The 15,128-nt window shown below is 34.7% G+C and overlaps 1 protein-coding gene across 1 annotated transcript in view; it reads right to left on the bottom strand.

Moving 5' to 3' along the window:
• Positions 1-9,517: 9,517 nt before the first annotated feature.
• The window catches only part of LOC140153715 (uncharacterized), a 30,386-nt gene continuing 24,775 nt past the window's right edge, over positions 9,518-15,128 (bottom strand). The window contains exons 2-3 of the mRNA XM_072176543.1: positions 12,689-12,849; positions 9,518-10,754 (exon numbers count right to left, since the gene is read on the bottom strand). Of these exons, the coding sequence (XP_072032644.1) occupies positions 10,314-10,754; positions 12,689-12,849 (602 nt within the window). The 3' untranslated portion in view covers positions 9,518-10,313. The remainder of the gene's footprint in view (positions 10,755-12,688; positions 12,850-15,128) is intronic.

The following is a 15,128-nucleotide window of genomic DNA, read 5'->3' on the forward strand; positions in this document are numbered from 1 at the left end:
ACCCCCAATCATGGTCGGTGCCCCCCCCACCCACCACGTTACGGCACTGGGACAATGTGTCTTTGAAACAATTTGTTGCATGCATGTGATGATATGATGTATGTATTCCGATTACACAAGACATTGTTCCATTGCCGCATTAGTCCAAAACAATTGTAAGCAGATTTTGCTATGCAGATTTGAGTTATTTTCATGCTGGTTAACTGGGGGGGGTGAGGACATGGGGCAAAGTGAATTTCAGGGGGTCAACCAATTTTGCGCAAGATTGCCGCAAAAAGTGGAAATTTTTAGTAATTTGGGGTTTTTACTTGGGGAACTAAGAGGTGGATTTTGCCCCCCCATGCCCCCTTGACGCCGCCACTGGTTTACAGGAACCAAAAAAATCCAGTTCAAGTACGTTGAATGTTGTTGTTTCTTTGCCTGTGTTCCATACAAAGTTCCAAATTAATGACCATGATGACTTTGCAGTGTCATGAAGATGACGATATTGTTATCATTATTGTTGTTGTTGATTATTGACAACGATAATGATGTCGATGTTTATAATGATGACTATGATGACGGCGATAATGATGATGATTATGATTTATTGCCTATGTTGCATACTAATCAGTTCGCAATGCATCCTGGGACCATATTGAATCAAACCCTGGTTTTCCTTCTTGGCTGTCTCGATCCCCCTCCAGTGCTCTAACTCTGTTGCCCTTGGCAGGTGGCGAATCGTTAGAAATTTCAATGCAGAATGTAAAAAAGTACGTTTACAACGAAAAGGTGAGATTAAAATGAGGGGCACGTCTTTGTTATATGTTTAGGCCGTGTACTTCTTATGAATAAACTTGAACATTTTAAAACATGTGAACTGTTGTTAAAACAAGTATAGGTATAAAAATAGAACGCGAAGTGTTTAAACTCACCAAAGTTGCATTTATGCCTTATAACTGCTGAATATCCAAGTAAGTATTATATCTTTAAAGCCTCATATTTGCTTTCAAACCAAAAGTTTCATGTTTGAGTCGTATATATTTACCTTGAGAATTTATTTCATCTTATTAAGATATGATCTCGTATTAAATATTGCTTAACAGCTGGACTAGGTTATATTACCAGGCTATGAATGTTTTGGTGACCGTTTTTGGCAAATCGATTGCCTACTCACGACACACACGATTAAGATAGTTATGTAGACAAGGTTTTTAAACTTAGAAAGGTTTGCTATCTACTGAAGATAGCAAAGTGTAATTCACATACCATAATAAAATACATAAAACGTCACAATTATGGGGAAAGCAAATGTTGTATGAATGTTGTTTGGTGATCGTTTTTGGCAAATTGATGCCTACTCACGACACAAGATTAAGATAATAGTTATGTAGGCAAAGTGTTTAAATTCAGAAAGGGTTGCTATCTACTGAAGATAGCAAAGTGGTAATTCACATACGGTATCATAATAAAATACATAAAATGCATCTTGGCATTATCATGTTGAGAGTGACGTCGCAATTATGGGGAAATCAAATGTTGCATGTATATCATTGTGATAACAAGACATATTTTGGTACAGTATCAGCATCAAAGAGCATATGACAGAGGTTTTACAGTGTTGTGGGATTTTATTGCTATCCACTGAGGATAGCATGCTATTTTCAACATAAACATACAATAATATAATTTTTCAGTAGTTCGCCTTCGCAAATAATACAGGAAACAAGCAGAAAAAGTGATCCCGCCCGGGAATCGAACCTAGGACCTCATATTTACAACACCTGTGCCTTAACCTATAGGCACAGGTCTTGGGCCAAGGGGTTAAGGCACAGGCTTTGTAAACCTGAGGTCCTGGGTTCGATTCCCGGGCGGGATCACTTTTTCTATTTGTCTCTTGTATTATTTGCGACGGCGAACCTGCTGAAAATGTATGTTTGTTTGTATAATTCCCGTCGATCATAACACTGTTTTTCCATGTTATTTTCAACATATACTTGTGCTCATCACTCACTAGAAACTCGTTCCTATCCTGATACACAAACGCATTTTGTGGGTTAAGATATTGGAATATTGGTGTCATAAGCAGCGTCCATGGTTAGCTCAGGGCAGAGATGGCACTCTGTCCGTTCTATGATGTCTACCGACACTGAACAACGAGCTATTAATGGGCCATCAACCAAGGTGTCGATACCAAGACACGATTGGGCCTAATTCAATTTACCGCCTTTCCCCGCACTCCGCTGCCAAGTCAATTTCGGATTATTTGCAATACTCATCCCCGATTTTGGAATCCTAAACTCTCTATTTACCTGACTTGCCTGAAGAATTAAAAAGAAAAACTACTTTACAGTCACTTAATGTATTATCAAGGGATAGAAAGTATATAATAAAATTCGGATAGGATTTTGTGTGAAAATATAGTATAAAATATGATATTTATGGAAACAGATTTTATTTGCATTAATGAAGAAGGTAATAGCGAGGGTAAGCCGTGATTGCCTGTAACTTGGCATGTTTAATGCTTTCTATTTTTAATAAATTTTACAATAATCTGTGTTAAAATTAAAAAAAAATTCTGGTAATACGTATTATGCAATCGAAAAGCTATGTTATGCGTAAGGAATTCAAAATGTATTTGTTTTTTATGTGCTCTTGAAACAAATTTATTTTTCATCGTGGATACTTTGTTAATGTTGGAGAGGAGAAGTAATACCATATTGTTTTGAAAATGGACATAATACTATAGTCGTAAATATGATCTTGTGTACATTTTCAGGAAAAACTTCCTAAGCTTTGGTAGCACCTGGCAAGATATTATGCATTTATATAAATATTGTCAGAAATGCTATCTTCAGTAGACAGCGACTGAAGTTAAAAACCATGCTCATCTTCAGATGATAACAGATGAAGAAAATACTGACTTCTATATCTTCAATACTCTCTTCTGTTATCTGTATTACTATTGACAAAACAAAGGTATCGATCTATAAGCTCTCTTCAGTAGATAACGACTGAACCATGTTCATCTTCAGAAGATAGCAGATGAAGAAAATACTGACTTCTGTATTTTCAATATATTGTCTACTATTATCTGCATTACCATTGACAAAACAAAGGCAATGATATTATATCTTCAGTAGATAACGACTGAAGTTAAAACAATGCTCATCTTCAGATGATATCAGATGAAGAAAATACTGACTTCTATGTGCTTCTATATCTTCAATATACTGTCTACTGTTATATGCATTGACAAAACAAAGGTATCGATCTACATGCTATCTTCAGTAGATAACGACTGAAGTTAAAACTATGTTCATCTTCAAAAGATAGCAGATGAAGAAAATACTGACTTCTATATCTTCAATACTGTCTACTGTTATCTGCATTACCATTGACAAAACAAAGGCAATGATATACATGCTATCTTCAGTAGATAACGACTGAAGTTAAAACCATGCTTATCTTCAGAAGATAACAGATGAAGAAAATATCGACTTCTATATCGTCAATATTACCGTTATCTGTATTACCATTGACAAAACAAAGGTATCGATCTACATGCTATCTTCAGTAGATAACGACTGAAGTTAAAACTATGTTCATCTTCAGAAGATATCAGATGAAGAAAATACTGACTCCTATATCTTCAATATACTGTCTACTGTTATCCCCATTACCATTGACAAAACAAAGGTATCGATCTACATGCTATCTTCAGTAGATAACGACTGAAGTTAAAACTATGTTCATCTTCAGAAGATATCAGATGAAGAAAATACTGACTCCTATATCTTCAATATACTGTCTACTGTTATCCCCATTACCATTGACAAAACAAAGGTATCGATCTGCATACTATCTTCAGTAGATAACGACTGAAGTTAACACAATGCTTATCTTCAGAAGATAACAGATGAAGGAAATACTGATTTCTATATCTTCAATATATAAAAAAAACACTGTTATCCCCATTACCATTGACAAAACAAAGGTATCGATCTACATGCTATCTTCAGTAGACAACGACTGAAGTTAAAACCATGCTCATCTTCAGAAGATAGCAGATAAAGAAAATATCGACTTCTATCTCTAATACTGTCTACTGTTATTTGCTTTAACATTGACAAAACCAAGGTAGTGATCCACATGATATCGTCAGTAGATAGCGACTGAAGTTAAAAACATGCTCGATCGTCTTCAGTAGATAGCAAATGAAGAAATTGCTATCTTCAGTAGATAGCAAATAATGCATAATTATCACAACCTAAAATGCATTTGAATTATAACACTTTTAAGGCACTAATTAGTTCAAAACAAGATAATATCGAACTAATTTACGTCACTAGTTGAATATATGATTTTAAATATTATTCCCTCTAATATATATATGAATATGTAATGTTTTGTTGATCATTAGTTCAAAACAAGATAATAACGAACAACAATTCGTAAATAAAATGCATTTTGGTGACACGAGCTTATATGTATTTTTCACAAATTTGTTACAAATACATTGTATAGATATTTAGTATTCCGTAATCCAAGAGCTTGCGGAATTGCACTTAAACATGTTGAATTTGAAACCACCTTACGAGACAGTTCACGTCACTAGTTGAATTTAAATATTATTCCCTCTCAATTTTGGCAGTAAACACTCCACAAACAAATCTGTGTGTGCTTTAAACTGCCGTCGACCCAAATTTGAGTAGATACAGGCGATAATTTGTATAATTTGTTTAATTTTCTTCTCCGTTATCACCCATCAGCCTCGTGTCGCTCAAACAGAGTCGCTATTTCACTTAACCAGCAATCAACCGCCCACTAAACGTGGCACGGGCAAACACAATCCGCCCGCCTGCTAGTGCAAAGTACCGGCACTATGCTTGCTACCTTCTTATTTCCATGCTCCAACGCTCGCCATTATTGAATTGAAATGATTCAAAATAAATATTGTGTTACGGACCACGACTCAGTTTTCACAGCCATTACGATAAATTTAATAAACGCGCTACTAACCATGTTCTGATTATAAGGGGATCAATAAGCTTTCATTTAGTCCTTAATGATCATCATGATGCTCACTGCATGCTGATATGCCCTGTTACATGCTTTCTCATAATGTTCAACCGCTATGTGTTAAATATTTCACGATAAAAATAAGCACTTAAATTGGTAACATAACATGATGAGAGCAGCATTCATAATAAGAGTGAAGTGTGTTAGATTTCGTTTACTTGTAGTCAGTATTTTGACGAATTCATACATAACTCACATCACATACACGGGTGATGAAGTCACGGGAACCTTGGAGCAACGTGCGTCTAACGTTACACCGTCATTCCCCTGAGTCTACCAACAGCTTTGATTAAATGACCGTCAAAAAATTGACAACTCTTTTCGCGCCTTCGAATCTGTTCAAGCGATAAAGTTGACATGCATGCTAACACGGATAAAATACTCAAGTCGATATATTTGAATTATTTTGAGGTCATTTTAAATGAAGTATGGTTGGATAAGTCAAAGATTTGATAGATTCAATCAGTGCGCATTAAACATGTTAAAAGAGCGCAATTCACAGATTTGAGGTCATTCTGAAAATTCACTGACTTTTAAAGATGGTTACAAAAAGATACTTCCATTGCTAATCAATCATGTCGTTCTCCTTAAATGGTCCTTTGGAAGCTTACGTAATTTGAAATTGGTTTCATATTTTCTGTCAAATTGTGATGTTCTCTAAGCTAAATGTACATCTTGTCACGAAATGTCGAAAACCTAATATATTTTGATTAACATCCTTACAAGCGAGATGATGGATTGTAAATTCTGGTGAATTTGAATGAAAATTGGGCAACTGACGTTTTCAAACATAGCTATAGTGTAAAAAGCGAACGTATGTTCTGTAGCACCATCAGTTGTAAGACGTACACGGTTAAACGCCTACGCGCGCTATCTTCAGTAGATAGCACATGTTAAGTTAAATGTTTAGTCTTACACACACCCACCCTATAGACATGCGATGATTAGTCTGGTCTTACTGCTCGGTAAAACTAACATCTGCGTTCATCACTCTCTTCCCCTTTATATGGAAAGATAGTTAATATGTTAATTTTAATACAAGTCTTGCTTATTTTTGAATTTGGCAATCAAAAAATCTAATCAAGTTTAATTTCTACAATCCTACAAATGCATCTATTTCATAAGTTTTTCTCATTGTGTATTTTGGCATTACATACTTGAAAAGCTTTACACTCATACAGATTTGCATAAGAATGTTGTAGTTCATGAAAGTCATGCCATGTAAATTCTCTTTAAATAAAGACAATGCAATTTGTCTGTATCTACAATTATAGAAAAATGCCCCTCCCGGGTGAGAACATCTTCTGCACTATTAAATAGCAACTATATTTAAATGCAAATAAAACCACTTTAAAAATGGTAGAAAATATCGATGACTTCACATCGATTTCACGTGTGTATCGACTGGCTATCAGTGGCAGTCAGGGTGGCGTCTGCCAGCCGCAGTCACCCCTACTCGATAATTTGTTTTATTTCGATCCAATTGAATTATTACTTATATAAATGTATGTTTATAATTAGTGGATTTTAATTGGGATTTGTTAAAGCACCAAATGGTCAACTACCTCGGATGTAGCTTTGTGACGTCCCGCTGCGATTTCATATTTTGTCGCATTAGCTGTTTATAATTAGTGAATTAACCAAATGCTATTTATACACCATAACCTACGTTTTACTGGTGATGTTATTACTAATATTAATTTTCATATAGTGTCGGCACTCTTTTGGTATTACGTAAGAATCGTAAAAGACGAATTTACTTAATTATGTTAAGGATCTATTTAAAATGTATTCGTTTTTATCATTGATATAAATGTCAAAGCATTAATGTTTCTCTTAATGCGTTTAATGATTTGATAAAACAAACATTACCGGCAAAGATTTCACTCAAATAAAATATATTTTAACAATTATTGCTTTCTGGTGCTTAAAAAATGTCGTGTAATTGACTCATGTTTAATTTCATTAAATTAAAAGTAGATGTTCAAACATGAATGTCACAATTTCTTTTTCCTAGACTTATATTTTCATCATTATTGGATTGTCAGGGGTGCGTCCGCATTGTTCGGTTATGCCATGATTCCAAAACGCATTTACTTCTAGAATAAAGCTCGCTTTACCTGTAATTACATCCCAGTTCCGAGACGTTATTGTAACACAAACTTGAGACGTTATTCTAACGCAATCTTGAGACGTTATTCTAACGCAAAATTGAGACGTTATCGTAACGCAAAATTGAGATTTCGTCATATACCGTAGTGCTGCTCTAGGGTTGAGAGTATATAGGGTTAGGGCTAGGATTGTACTCCAGTAGCGCTATGGGTTGACGATATCTCAATTTTGCGTTTTATAACAGGTATATCCAGAACAGTAAAAAAACGATAATCTTTCTTGTATCATTTCATACAGACCAAAAATGCAAAATTTGAGATTATTTTTGATACACGTATACGTATGATAAGGCATTTGATTTTACCATTCTACTATATATTGGCGAAAGCAGTTTTAATTATAATTTTGAATAAATATTATTGATTGTTATAAATATTATTGATTGTTATGATCAGTTGTCTGCTAACCATATCGGTTGATACAGTCTTGAACACTCATACGAATCACTGCAAGAGAAAGCGAATCATCACACAGTTTTATTAAATTTTCTTGTTGTATTTTTATTTAAATCTTCTCTTTTTGAAGAAACATTGTTACATCACATGATCATTATAACATTCTAGACAACATTATTACATACAAGGTATGGAAAACAAGTTATTGTCAGAAGGTATATTGCTGATAGCGATCGATAGACAAACACAATGCATGCTGGGAACGAAAAGGGCTTAAAAGCTATCGAATTCGTCACCCATGACAGTGAATTCGAGCCATTTTCATTCCCAACATGCACCACTTCGATATCGGAAATATACCTAATGTATCTTCACAATATAAATATTCATTGCTTTTAATTATTTGCACCTTCACAGATTAAATTTACAATTTTTCGTTACAATTACATTTTTGTTAAACAAAAATTAGAGTGTATTTTGGGTACAAGCTTAACTTATGTAAGACAGAGCAGAAATGTCCGCAATCATGTCGTTCATATTATACCAGGGGAAAAATAAAATTGAGATCCATTAATGGTGCTATTTTTTCTAAATAATTATAGACCAAAAGTTTTATCATGAAACAATGAATCCTGCATTTCTGAAACCCATTATGTTTACTTCATGGAAACTTTTCGTAAAGCTCCATAATAGAGAAAACTAAAGAACCTTGATGGTTTCAAATTCAACCGTTTCAATATGGAATTAGATAACAAAATGCGTAGTAAATTACGGTGGTACTTATTAACCACTATACTGCTGTAAACATGTAAGAATTTAGGAAATATGGAAAAATTATTGAAATAGTTCATTCATAAGGTCTCGAGCTTACGAAAAGGTTTTATGTTCTTAAACATAACTTTGTTTTAATAATTGATTTTACTCATTGATAACCGGCTGAAGTATTAACGATGTTTCAATTATTCTTTTTTACACATTTCATGTATTTTTTTTTTCATTTAAGTGAAACCAAAGAGAGCTTTTCAAAATTAAATTAAAGTATCACTTAAACGGATAGTGTGAAAGACAAAGCCTTGTTTAAATTGCACAATACGAATAAATATCTACATTTTATAAACCAATGTATTCCATAGGGAAGTAATAAACATAATGTAATAGCGTTTAAGCTAAGATCGCTTACTGATTTATGCAAAATAAGATCTCGCTTCCATTTTGCTTATTAGATTAGACTAACGTTTCACATTCAAACATAATTGTGCGTAGAGGGTTCAATTTGACTGACGAAAAGAATTAGACTGTGGCAGGTTGGAGGCACATCACTTTGTACAAAACAGTTGCACACTTAACAAAGGAGCTATCATAATTCATTTTCATCTATTATCTATGTCTGTAGTGGATGTAGGGGCCTGATGGGACATTATACACAATTGGAACAAAACACTTTCGTTTAACTTTACATTGCCTTTCTGATTAAGGTTCGATTATATCATTGTGTGATTACTCCAGTGGAGAAATTTAAAGAGTGTAAATGCTGCAAATTTCTCTATAATGAAAATGCCATGAATTTATCTATATGGAATAAATTTGACTTCTTTTAAAATTTTAGATGGGATGTCATGGCAGATCTGAGAGAAATTCGCTTACGTTTTTCCACTTCAATAGATTTTTAAATTTTTAGATTTTTACTTAAAAGTAATCACTATACTCTTCCAGAAGAGTTAAATGAGGGATAACTCTTTTTGGAGTGGAAAACTCAAGTTCTCTCCAGAAGGATTGTGACAGTTACGTATTATGTTCACTCTCACAACAGTAGAATACAGTATAACGCTACGACAAAATGAAAGTTCATTCGTTTTAGACTGATTTAAGAGAGGGTTGTCCCATTCAATCTTTTTATACACTTAGAGGACCCTGTTCACGGGCAGTTCGTCAGGGGGGGGTATAGGGTTGAAGAATATACGCACTACATAATTATTGAAAAACAAATGACCCCACCTTTATTTGTAATGGCTATCATTTTAGCATGCTGTACCACGATAAAAAAAAAAGTTCTTATTTTCAATACAACTTGTTCAAACACATGATCAAATTGAAAATAGAATTTCCCCAATTCTATCATGGAATAAAACATGAATACTGAAACATTTCACTGCTTCATATAATTGGAAAAAGGGCAGGGAATTATATAACATTCTTTGAAAAAAGATTCCAAGTAGAACCTAAAAAGGTTCATAAGCTATCCTGATGTATGTCCCGAAGAACTGAAAGGGTTCTGCAAATGCCAGAAAAAATTTTAGACATGTTTTTTGTTTGTTTGTTTTATTTCTTCTTTTGCCTGGGTTACTCATTCAGTGGATGTTTTAAGGTATCATCTGTTCTTCCATGAGGCCCAGGTTATGTTAGATATGAAAAGGTTATAAAAAGTCCAAAAAGAACCGTTTGGGGTTTTTGCAATTCCCTAGAACCTTTTTGTCTGTATAATTATGTAGAAACACTAGAACCTTTTTTCAAAGAGTGTTTTGTGCCACTAGGTTACTTCACTTTATAGGGTCAGACCAGTTTAAATCAGTTTGGTTTGGTTCCATGGAATGTTTATAAAGATAACTATTATGTACATAAAACTCAAAATATTTACACCAACAAAATAATAAAAAGTCACCATTAAATTTCTATGTATATTGCATGTTAGTGAACCGTGGCCATCGGTGGATTGCTAAACCCCGGTCTTGATGTCGTCGTCGTCGGCGGCGTTGTCGGTACCGCAACCGACGAAAACCTATCTTCCGTGAAAGAGTTCTCTTGACTAATTAGAGCAGCTCGCTCTTCCATTGTTACAGGACAAATTGGAGAATGACAATCGGCGTCAAGTTCATCATCATCGTCATCGATGTCAACATCATCGTCGACATCATCGTGTTCATATTCGCTGCCAATACGAATGGCATCATCGTCATGCATTACGATACAGTCTTGTTTGCTTGTTATATCTTTACTACGATCTACTGGTGATGTAACAGAGCCTGATTCAGCTACGTCAATGTCCTTCTCAGAGTCTTGGCTTGGTGTCTCCTTGGCTTTCTTGCTCCTCTTCCATTTCATCCTTCTGTTTTGGAACCAGATCTTCACCTAAAATATAAATAAAAACAGAGAAAATACCATTTGTTTAGTTATTTTATAAACCAAAACCTAAATCTTAAGAAGTACAATAGAAATATGAAGTTATCTTTATTCATAAACTTTGTTCAAAGAATGCCAAAATTACTGGAGAAATTTATGTTTTGATATATAAAGGCATCCAAGATAAGGTGGGAGGCAGCATCATCTTTGGGAACCAGGTGGATGTCATGGAAGATGAGTCAAGATGATGCAGGCTAATCATGTCAATTAATTAGACTCATTGATGCAAAATGAAGTTTTGTCTAAGCGATACTAAAAAAAAAGTGGATTCCATCTTTCAATTTTAATACGACATCAGAAGATTGGATTAATTCACCGGCGATTACTGGTATATAACAAATATATTAAAAAATGCTTATTGCACTGACATTAATAACATAACAAGATTAGAACATTAATCATGTATGTATTTATGTTACTTTTTGAAATTGGCATGTTTTAGAAAATGAAGTATTTATAACGAGTATGGTGAACTAGTCTCTATAACGACACGACTGGATGGGCAGTAAACCGTACACAAACGCGAAACACACTGATTTAATTTTCCCACTAAAATATCACTTAAACTGAGTGCAAACTGCACACATAATATAAAACGAGCGTTAAATGGTCAGTAATGTAGGACGTTTTAATTTAATTCGTTTTGTTTAATTGGATTATTGTCCAATCTTGTGCTCATCTGACTCGAATAAGTCTATGAAGATAACTTAACGGATTGCAGGTTAATCTTCGCAAATAGCATGTAATTCCGTCTTATCCAATTATTGATAACCTCTTGCATGGGTAAGAGACTAGTTCACCATGTACAAAACTCCCACTGATAAAAATCTGTAAACTATATATCCGTGTTTCAGTATCTTTTTATAGGAATTTCAATTTAAAACTAATCTGAATATTCGATAAATATAAAAAGCTCTCTATTTATCGAGACCGAACTCCTGACTTACTAATATAATAAGAATTTGGTAGCAATGTCAATGTGGGAATGACGATGCCACGCGGATTTGTGAGCAGTAATTAGTTTACGGTAAGGCGAACGTATCGGAAATTAATGTCGTCGTTTAATCTACTTTTAAGCATTATTTGAACATGGCATAAAAGGGGGCACTAGAAACATTCTAGGACAACATAGTGAACTCTGCCGAAAATGATCTCGTTGCTAAGATAAGATGCAGCGGATAATTACGGAGTACGGGAGGATGGGATTTAATTAAAGCAAGCGGAATGATACAAAGCGTAATTGGTGTATCAATGTATCAACGAAAATATCACAGACTTGCAAAATCATAAAAGGGTTATTAAAAAAGAAAGTGGTAAATGCAATTAAGAAGACATTTACGAAGAAATGAAAGGTAGAAAAGGGGAGGAAAAGGAACAGGAGGAATAAGATAGAGGAGGGCAAAACATTTAGAAGACGTCGAAAGGAGAAGAGGATAATACATGTACAAGTATACGAAGTTTGAGAAGACAAGAGAAGACATTAGGAGGAGGAGGCGGAGGAGGTGGAGGAGGAGGAGGAGGAGGAGGAGGAAGGAGGGGGAAGGAGGAGGAGGAAGAGAAAGAGTGGGAGGAGGAGGAGGGAGAAGGAGGCCGGAGGATGAGGAGGAAGAGGAGAGGAGAGGAGGGAAGGAGTGGGAGGAGGAGGAGAAGGAAGAGGAAGAGAAAGAGGGGAGGAGGAGGAGAAGAATGAGGAGGAGGAGGAAGAGGAAAGGAGGAGAGGAAGAAGAGAAGGGGAGTGGGAGGAGGAGAGGAAGGAGTGGAAGAAGGAGAAAAGAAGAGGAGGAGAAAGAGGAGGAGAAGGAAGAGGAGGAGGAGGAGAATAAAATAATTATTATCTAAGTGATTTATTGATGTTTAAGTGTGTGTAAATCACAATGACTCACCTGAGTTTCAGTCAGCATAAGTGACGTAGCCACTTCAAATCGTTTAGGTCTAGACAAATATTTATTTTTCTTAAATTGTTGTTCCAATTCCAGAAGTTGTTGGCTCGTGAAAGCTGTCCGAGGGCGTCTTGTTTTCCCAAGAATGGTTGCTTGTTGAGAACCTGCAAGACAACAGAACAGAAAGAATAGCTGTCATCTATTTGGTAAAATGTTGAGTTTGGTATTGTTTTTGCGTAAAAATATTGTGTTTCATATTTGAAAAGTATATGAATTGATTTCATAATATGACGTCATTGTACGTCAGTTTCGATGACCTAGAGTGACGCGGTATATATAGAGTCAAACTTTATTTATCCTGCATGATCAAAACCTATAAGCACATTAAGTTACCAAAATGCGATGGGTGTTCGTGACTCATTTGTTATATCACATCTGAAGTGTCCATAACTAAATTACATCGGAGCTATTACATCAATTGCATCGCCAAAAATGTTCTCGCCTCTACCCTTTATAGTTAAAAGTATTCGCAGAATAATTTCTACATATCGCTTCCAAATTACATAGAACATCTCCGGCTTTGTTCTAATACAAAGAAAGTCATTAACTTTGATCAAAAATGCCTGAAACCTTTTTGTTTCTGTAACTTGTCGATGCTCACGCACAATACGTGCCGGTAAATACTGGAAGATAGATTCCGTGATTCGAACATGACTTCAGTTAAAAAGAGATGTGACATGTTGGCAATAATAAGTGCACAATCGGCGTGTCCCGCCCTTGGTTATTTTCCTCCCCAAACAACCACCACTCTCATTCAATATCTGTATTACTCTTTAGGCTGCGTTGGGCTCAATAAGAAAGGTATTAATAAAATATCCGAGTTGATTTTATTACTTTTATTAGGATAAAATCTCCGGATGTATTAGACTCAATTGCACAACTTGCCGCTAGTAATAAGTCTCATTTAGTAATAAAACAACTGTGTACTTTACTGATAACTATATGCTTTTTAGCTAATGATACTACAATATTTCTATAGAGAAATATGGTGAATAAGCTGGTTTACTTTAAATTCTCATATTATTTTCACAAGGCACTATCATCGTGAGAACTCTTGAAGCTGATCAAAATTTAAATCTGCAGTCGTTTAGCTAATGCCGCGATATTTTTCAAGTTAGTGAAAAGTACGAGATCTATTTGATCGTTTCACATCCAATAATAACTATATACTTTGATTATGATGTCATTAAACCTTACCAATTTTGAAGTGTATAGTTTTATCAGCATGATAATTATGACCCCAAAACAAGTCAATTTATCAACAAGAAAACATTATATTACATGAGAATACTCTGATGGCTAATTAGGTACGGTAATCTATTCATGGATTGACTTAAGATTGAATAAGCGGTAATAGAAAAGTCAACTTGTCTTCTATTCATCGAGCTCTAAATACTCCAGCAACGGAACTTGACGAGCAATCAATCTCTACAATTCCAATATTACTGAGATGAGACTACGACTGAAATAGCGGGAAAATGTATCCACTCCAAGTTTACCTTGCTAGCGGAAACCCCGCGAAATAAGAGACTCGCTCACGTACTATGAACACTTAATTATACTCATAAAGGCACGGAGTAATAAAGCCCAATGATAAGGTAAACTATTACAAAATAGCTGGATAGTTTGGTTTCAAAGAAATTTAGAGCCATTAGATTTAATAAATGCTTCTTAATATATTTCGTTCAACCCAGTTATGGTATATTCACCGTGCTGTTTTACTATGATAGTTATAGTAAATTACCACCAAAATATCTAATTAAAGTTTGATCATTAAAATATTTGGTTAACTAGATAAGATGAAAAACATGACATGATGTTTATGATGAAGGCATGATCATCAGAAAAAAGTACACCTCACATTACAGGTTGGGCGAAATGAACCCAGCTGGAGAATGTGTCCGATCTATAAAATTTCGTTAACAAATCGAAGCTAATGTTGCTAATGAGCTCTCGAGTGCTCATAACACAATATAGGCTTTAATAATTAGTTAAAACAATCGTTAATTCCATGGTTTAATTATACTTTGATATTATGCAGATGGAGTGTTCAAACTCTGTCAAAAGATGATGTGAATATCCATTTTGAAATGTGTAGGCATTTTTTGTGAGAGATAAAGATAATCGAAATGACGCGCCGATAATTAGCTATTGCATTCCATAGGGAAGTAGAAGGGTGATGTACTCACACAGAGTAAATTGTTTTACTCGCACCATATCAATTGCATGGTCCATATCGATTAGGTAATTAAAAAAGGATAAAATAACTTTCACCTCCCACCTTTAGATAGAGCATATAGTGCATGTGATATGATACAATGTGACACTAATCAAGTTATATATCTATTTGTCCTAGAACAGATTGAAATGAGAGTATAAGTTA

The sequence above is a fragment of the Amphiura filiformis genome, chromosome 1 (genome assembly GCF_039555335.1).
Source record: "Amphiura filiformis chromosome 1, Afil_fr2py, whole genome shotgun sequence".
Classification (NCBI taxonomy): domain Eukaryota; kingdom Metazoa; phylum Echinodermata; class Ophiuroidea; order Amphilepidida; family Amphiuridae; genus Amphiura; species Amphiura filiformis.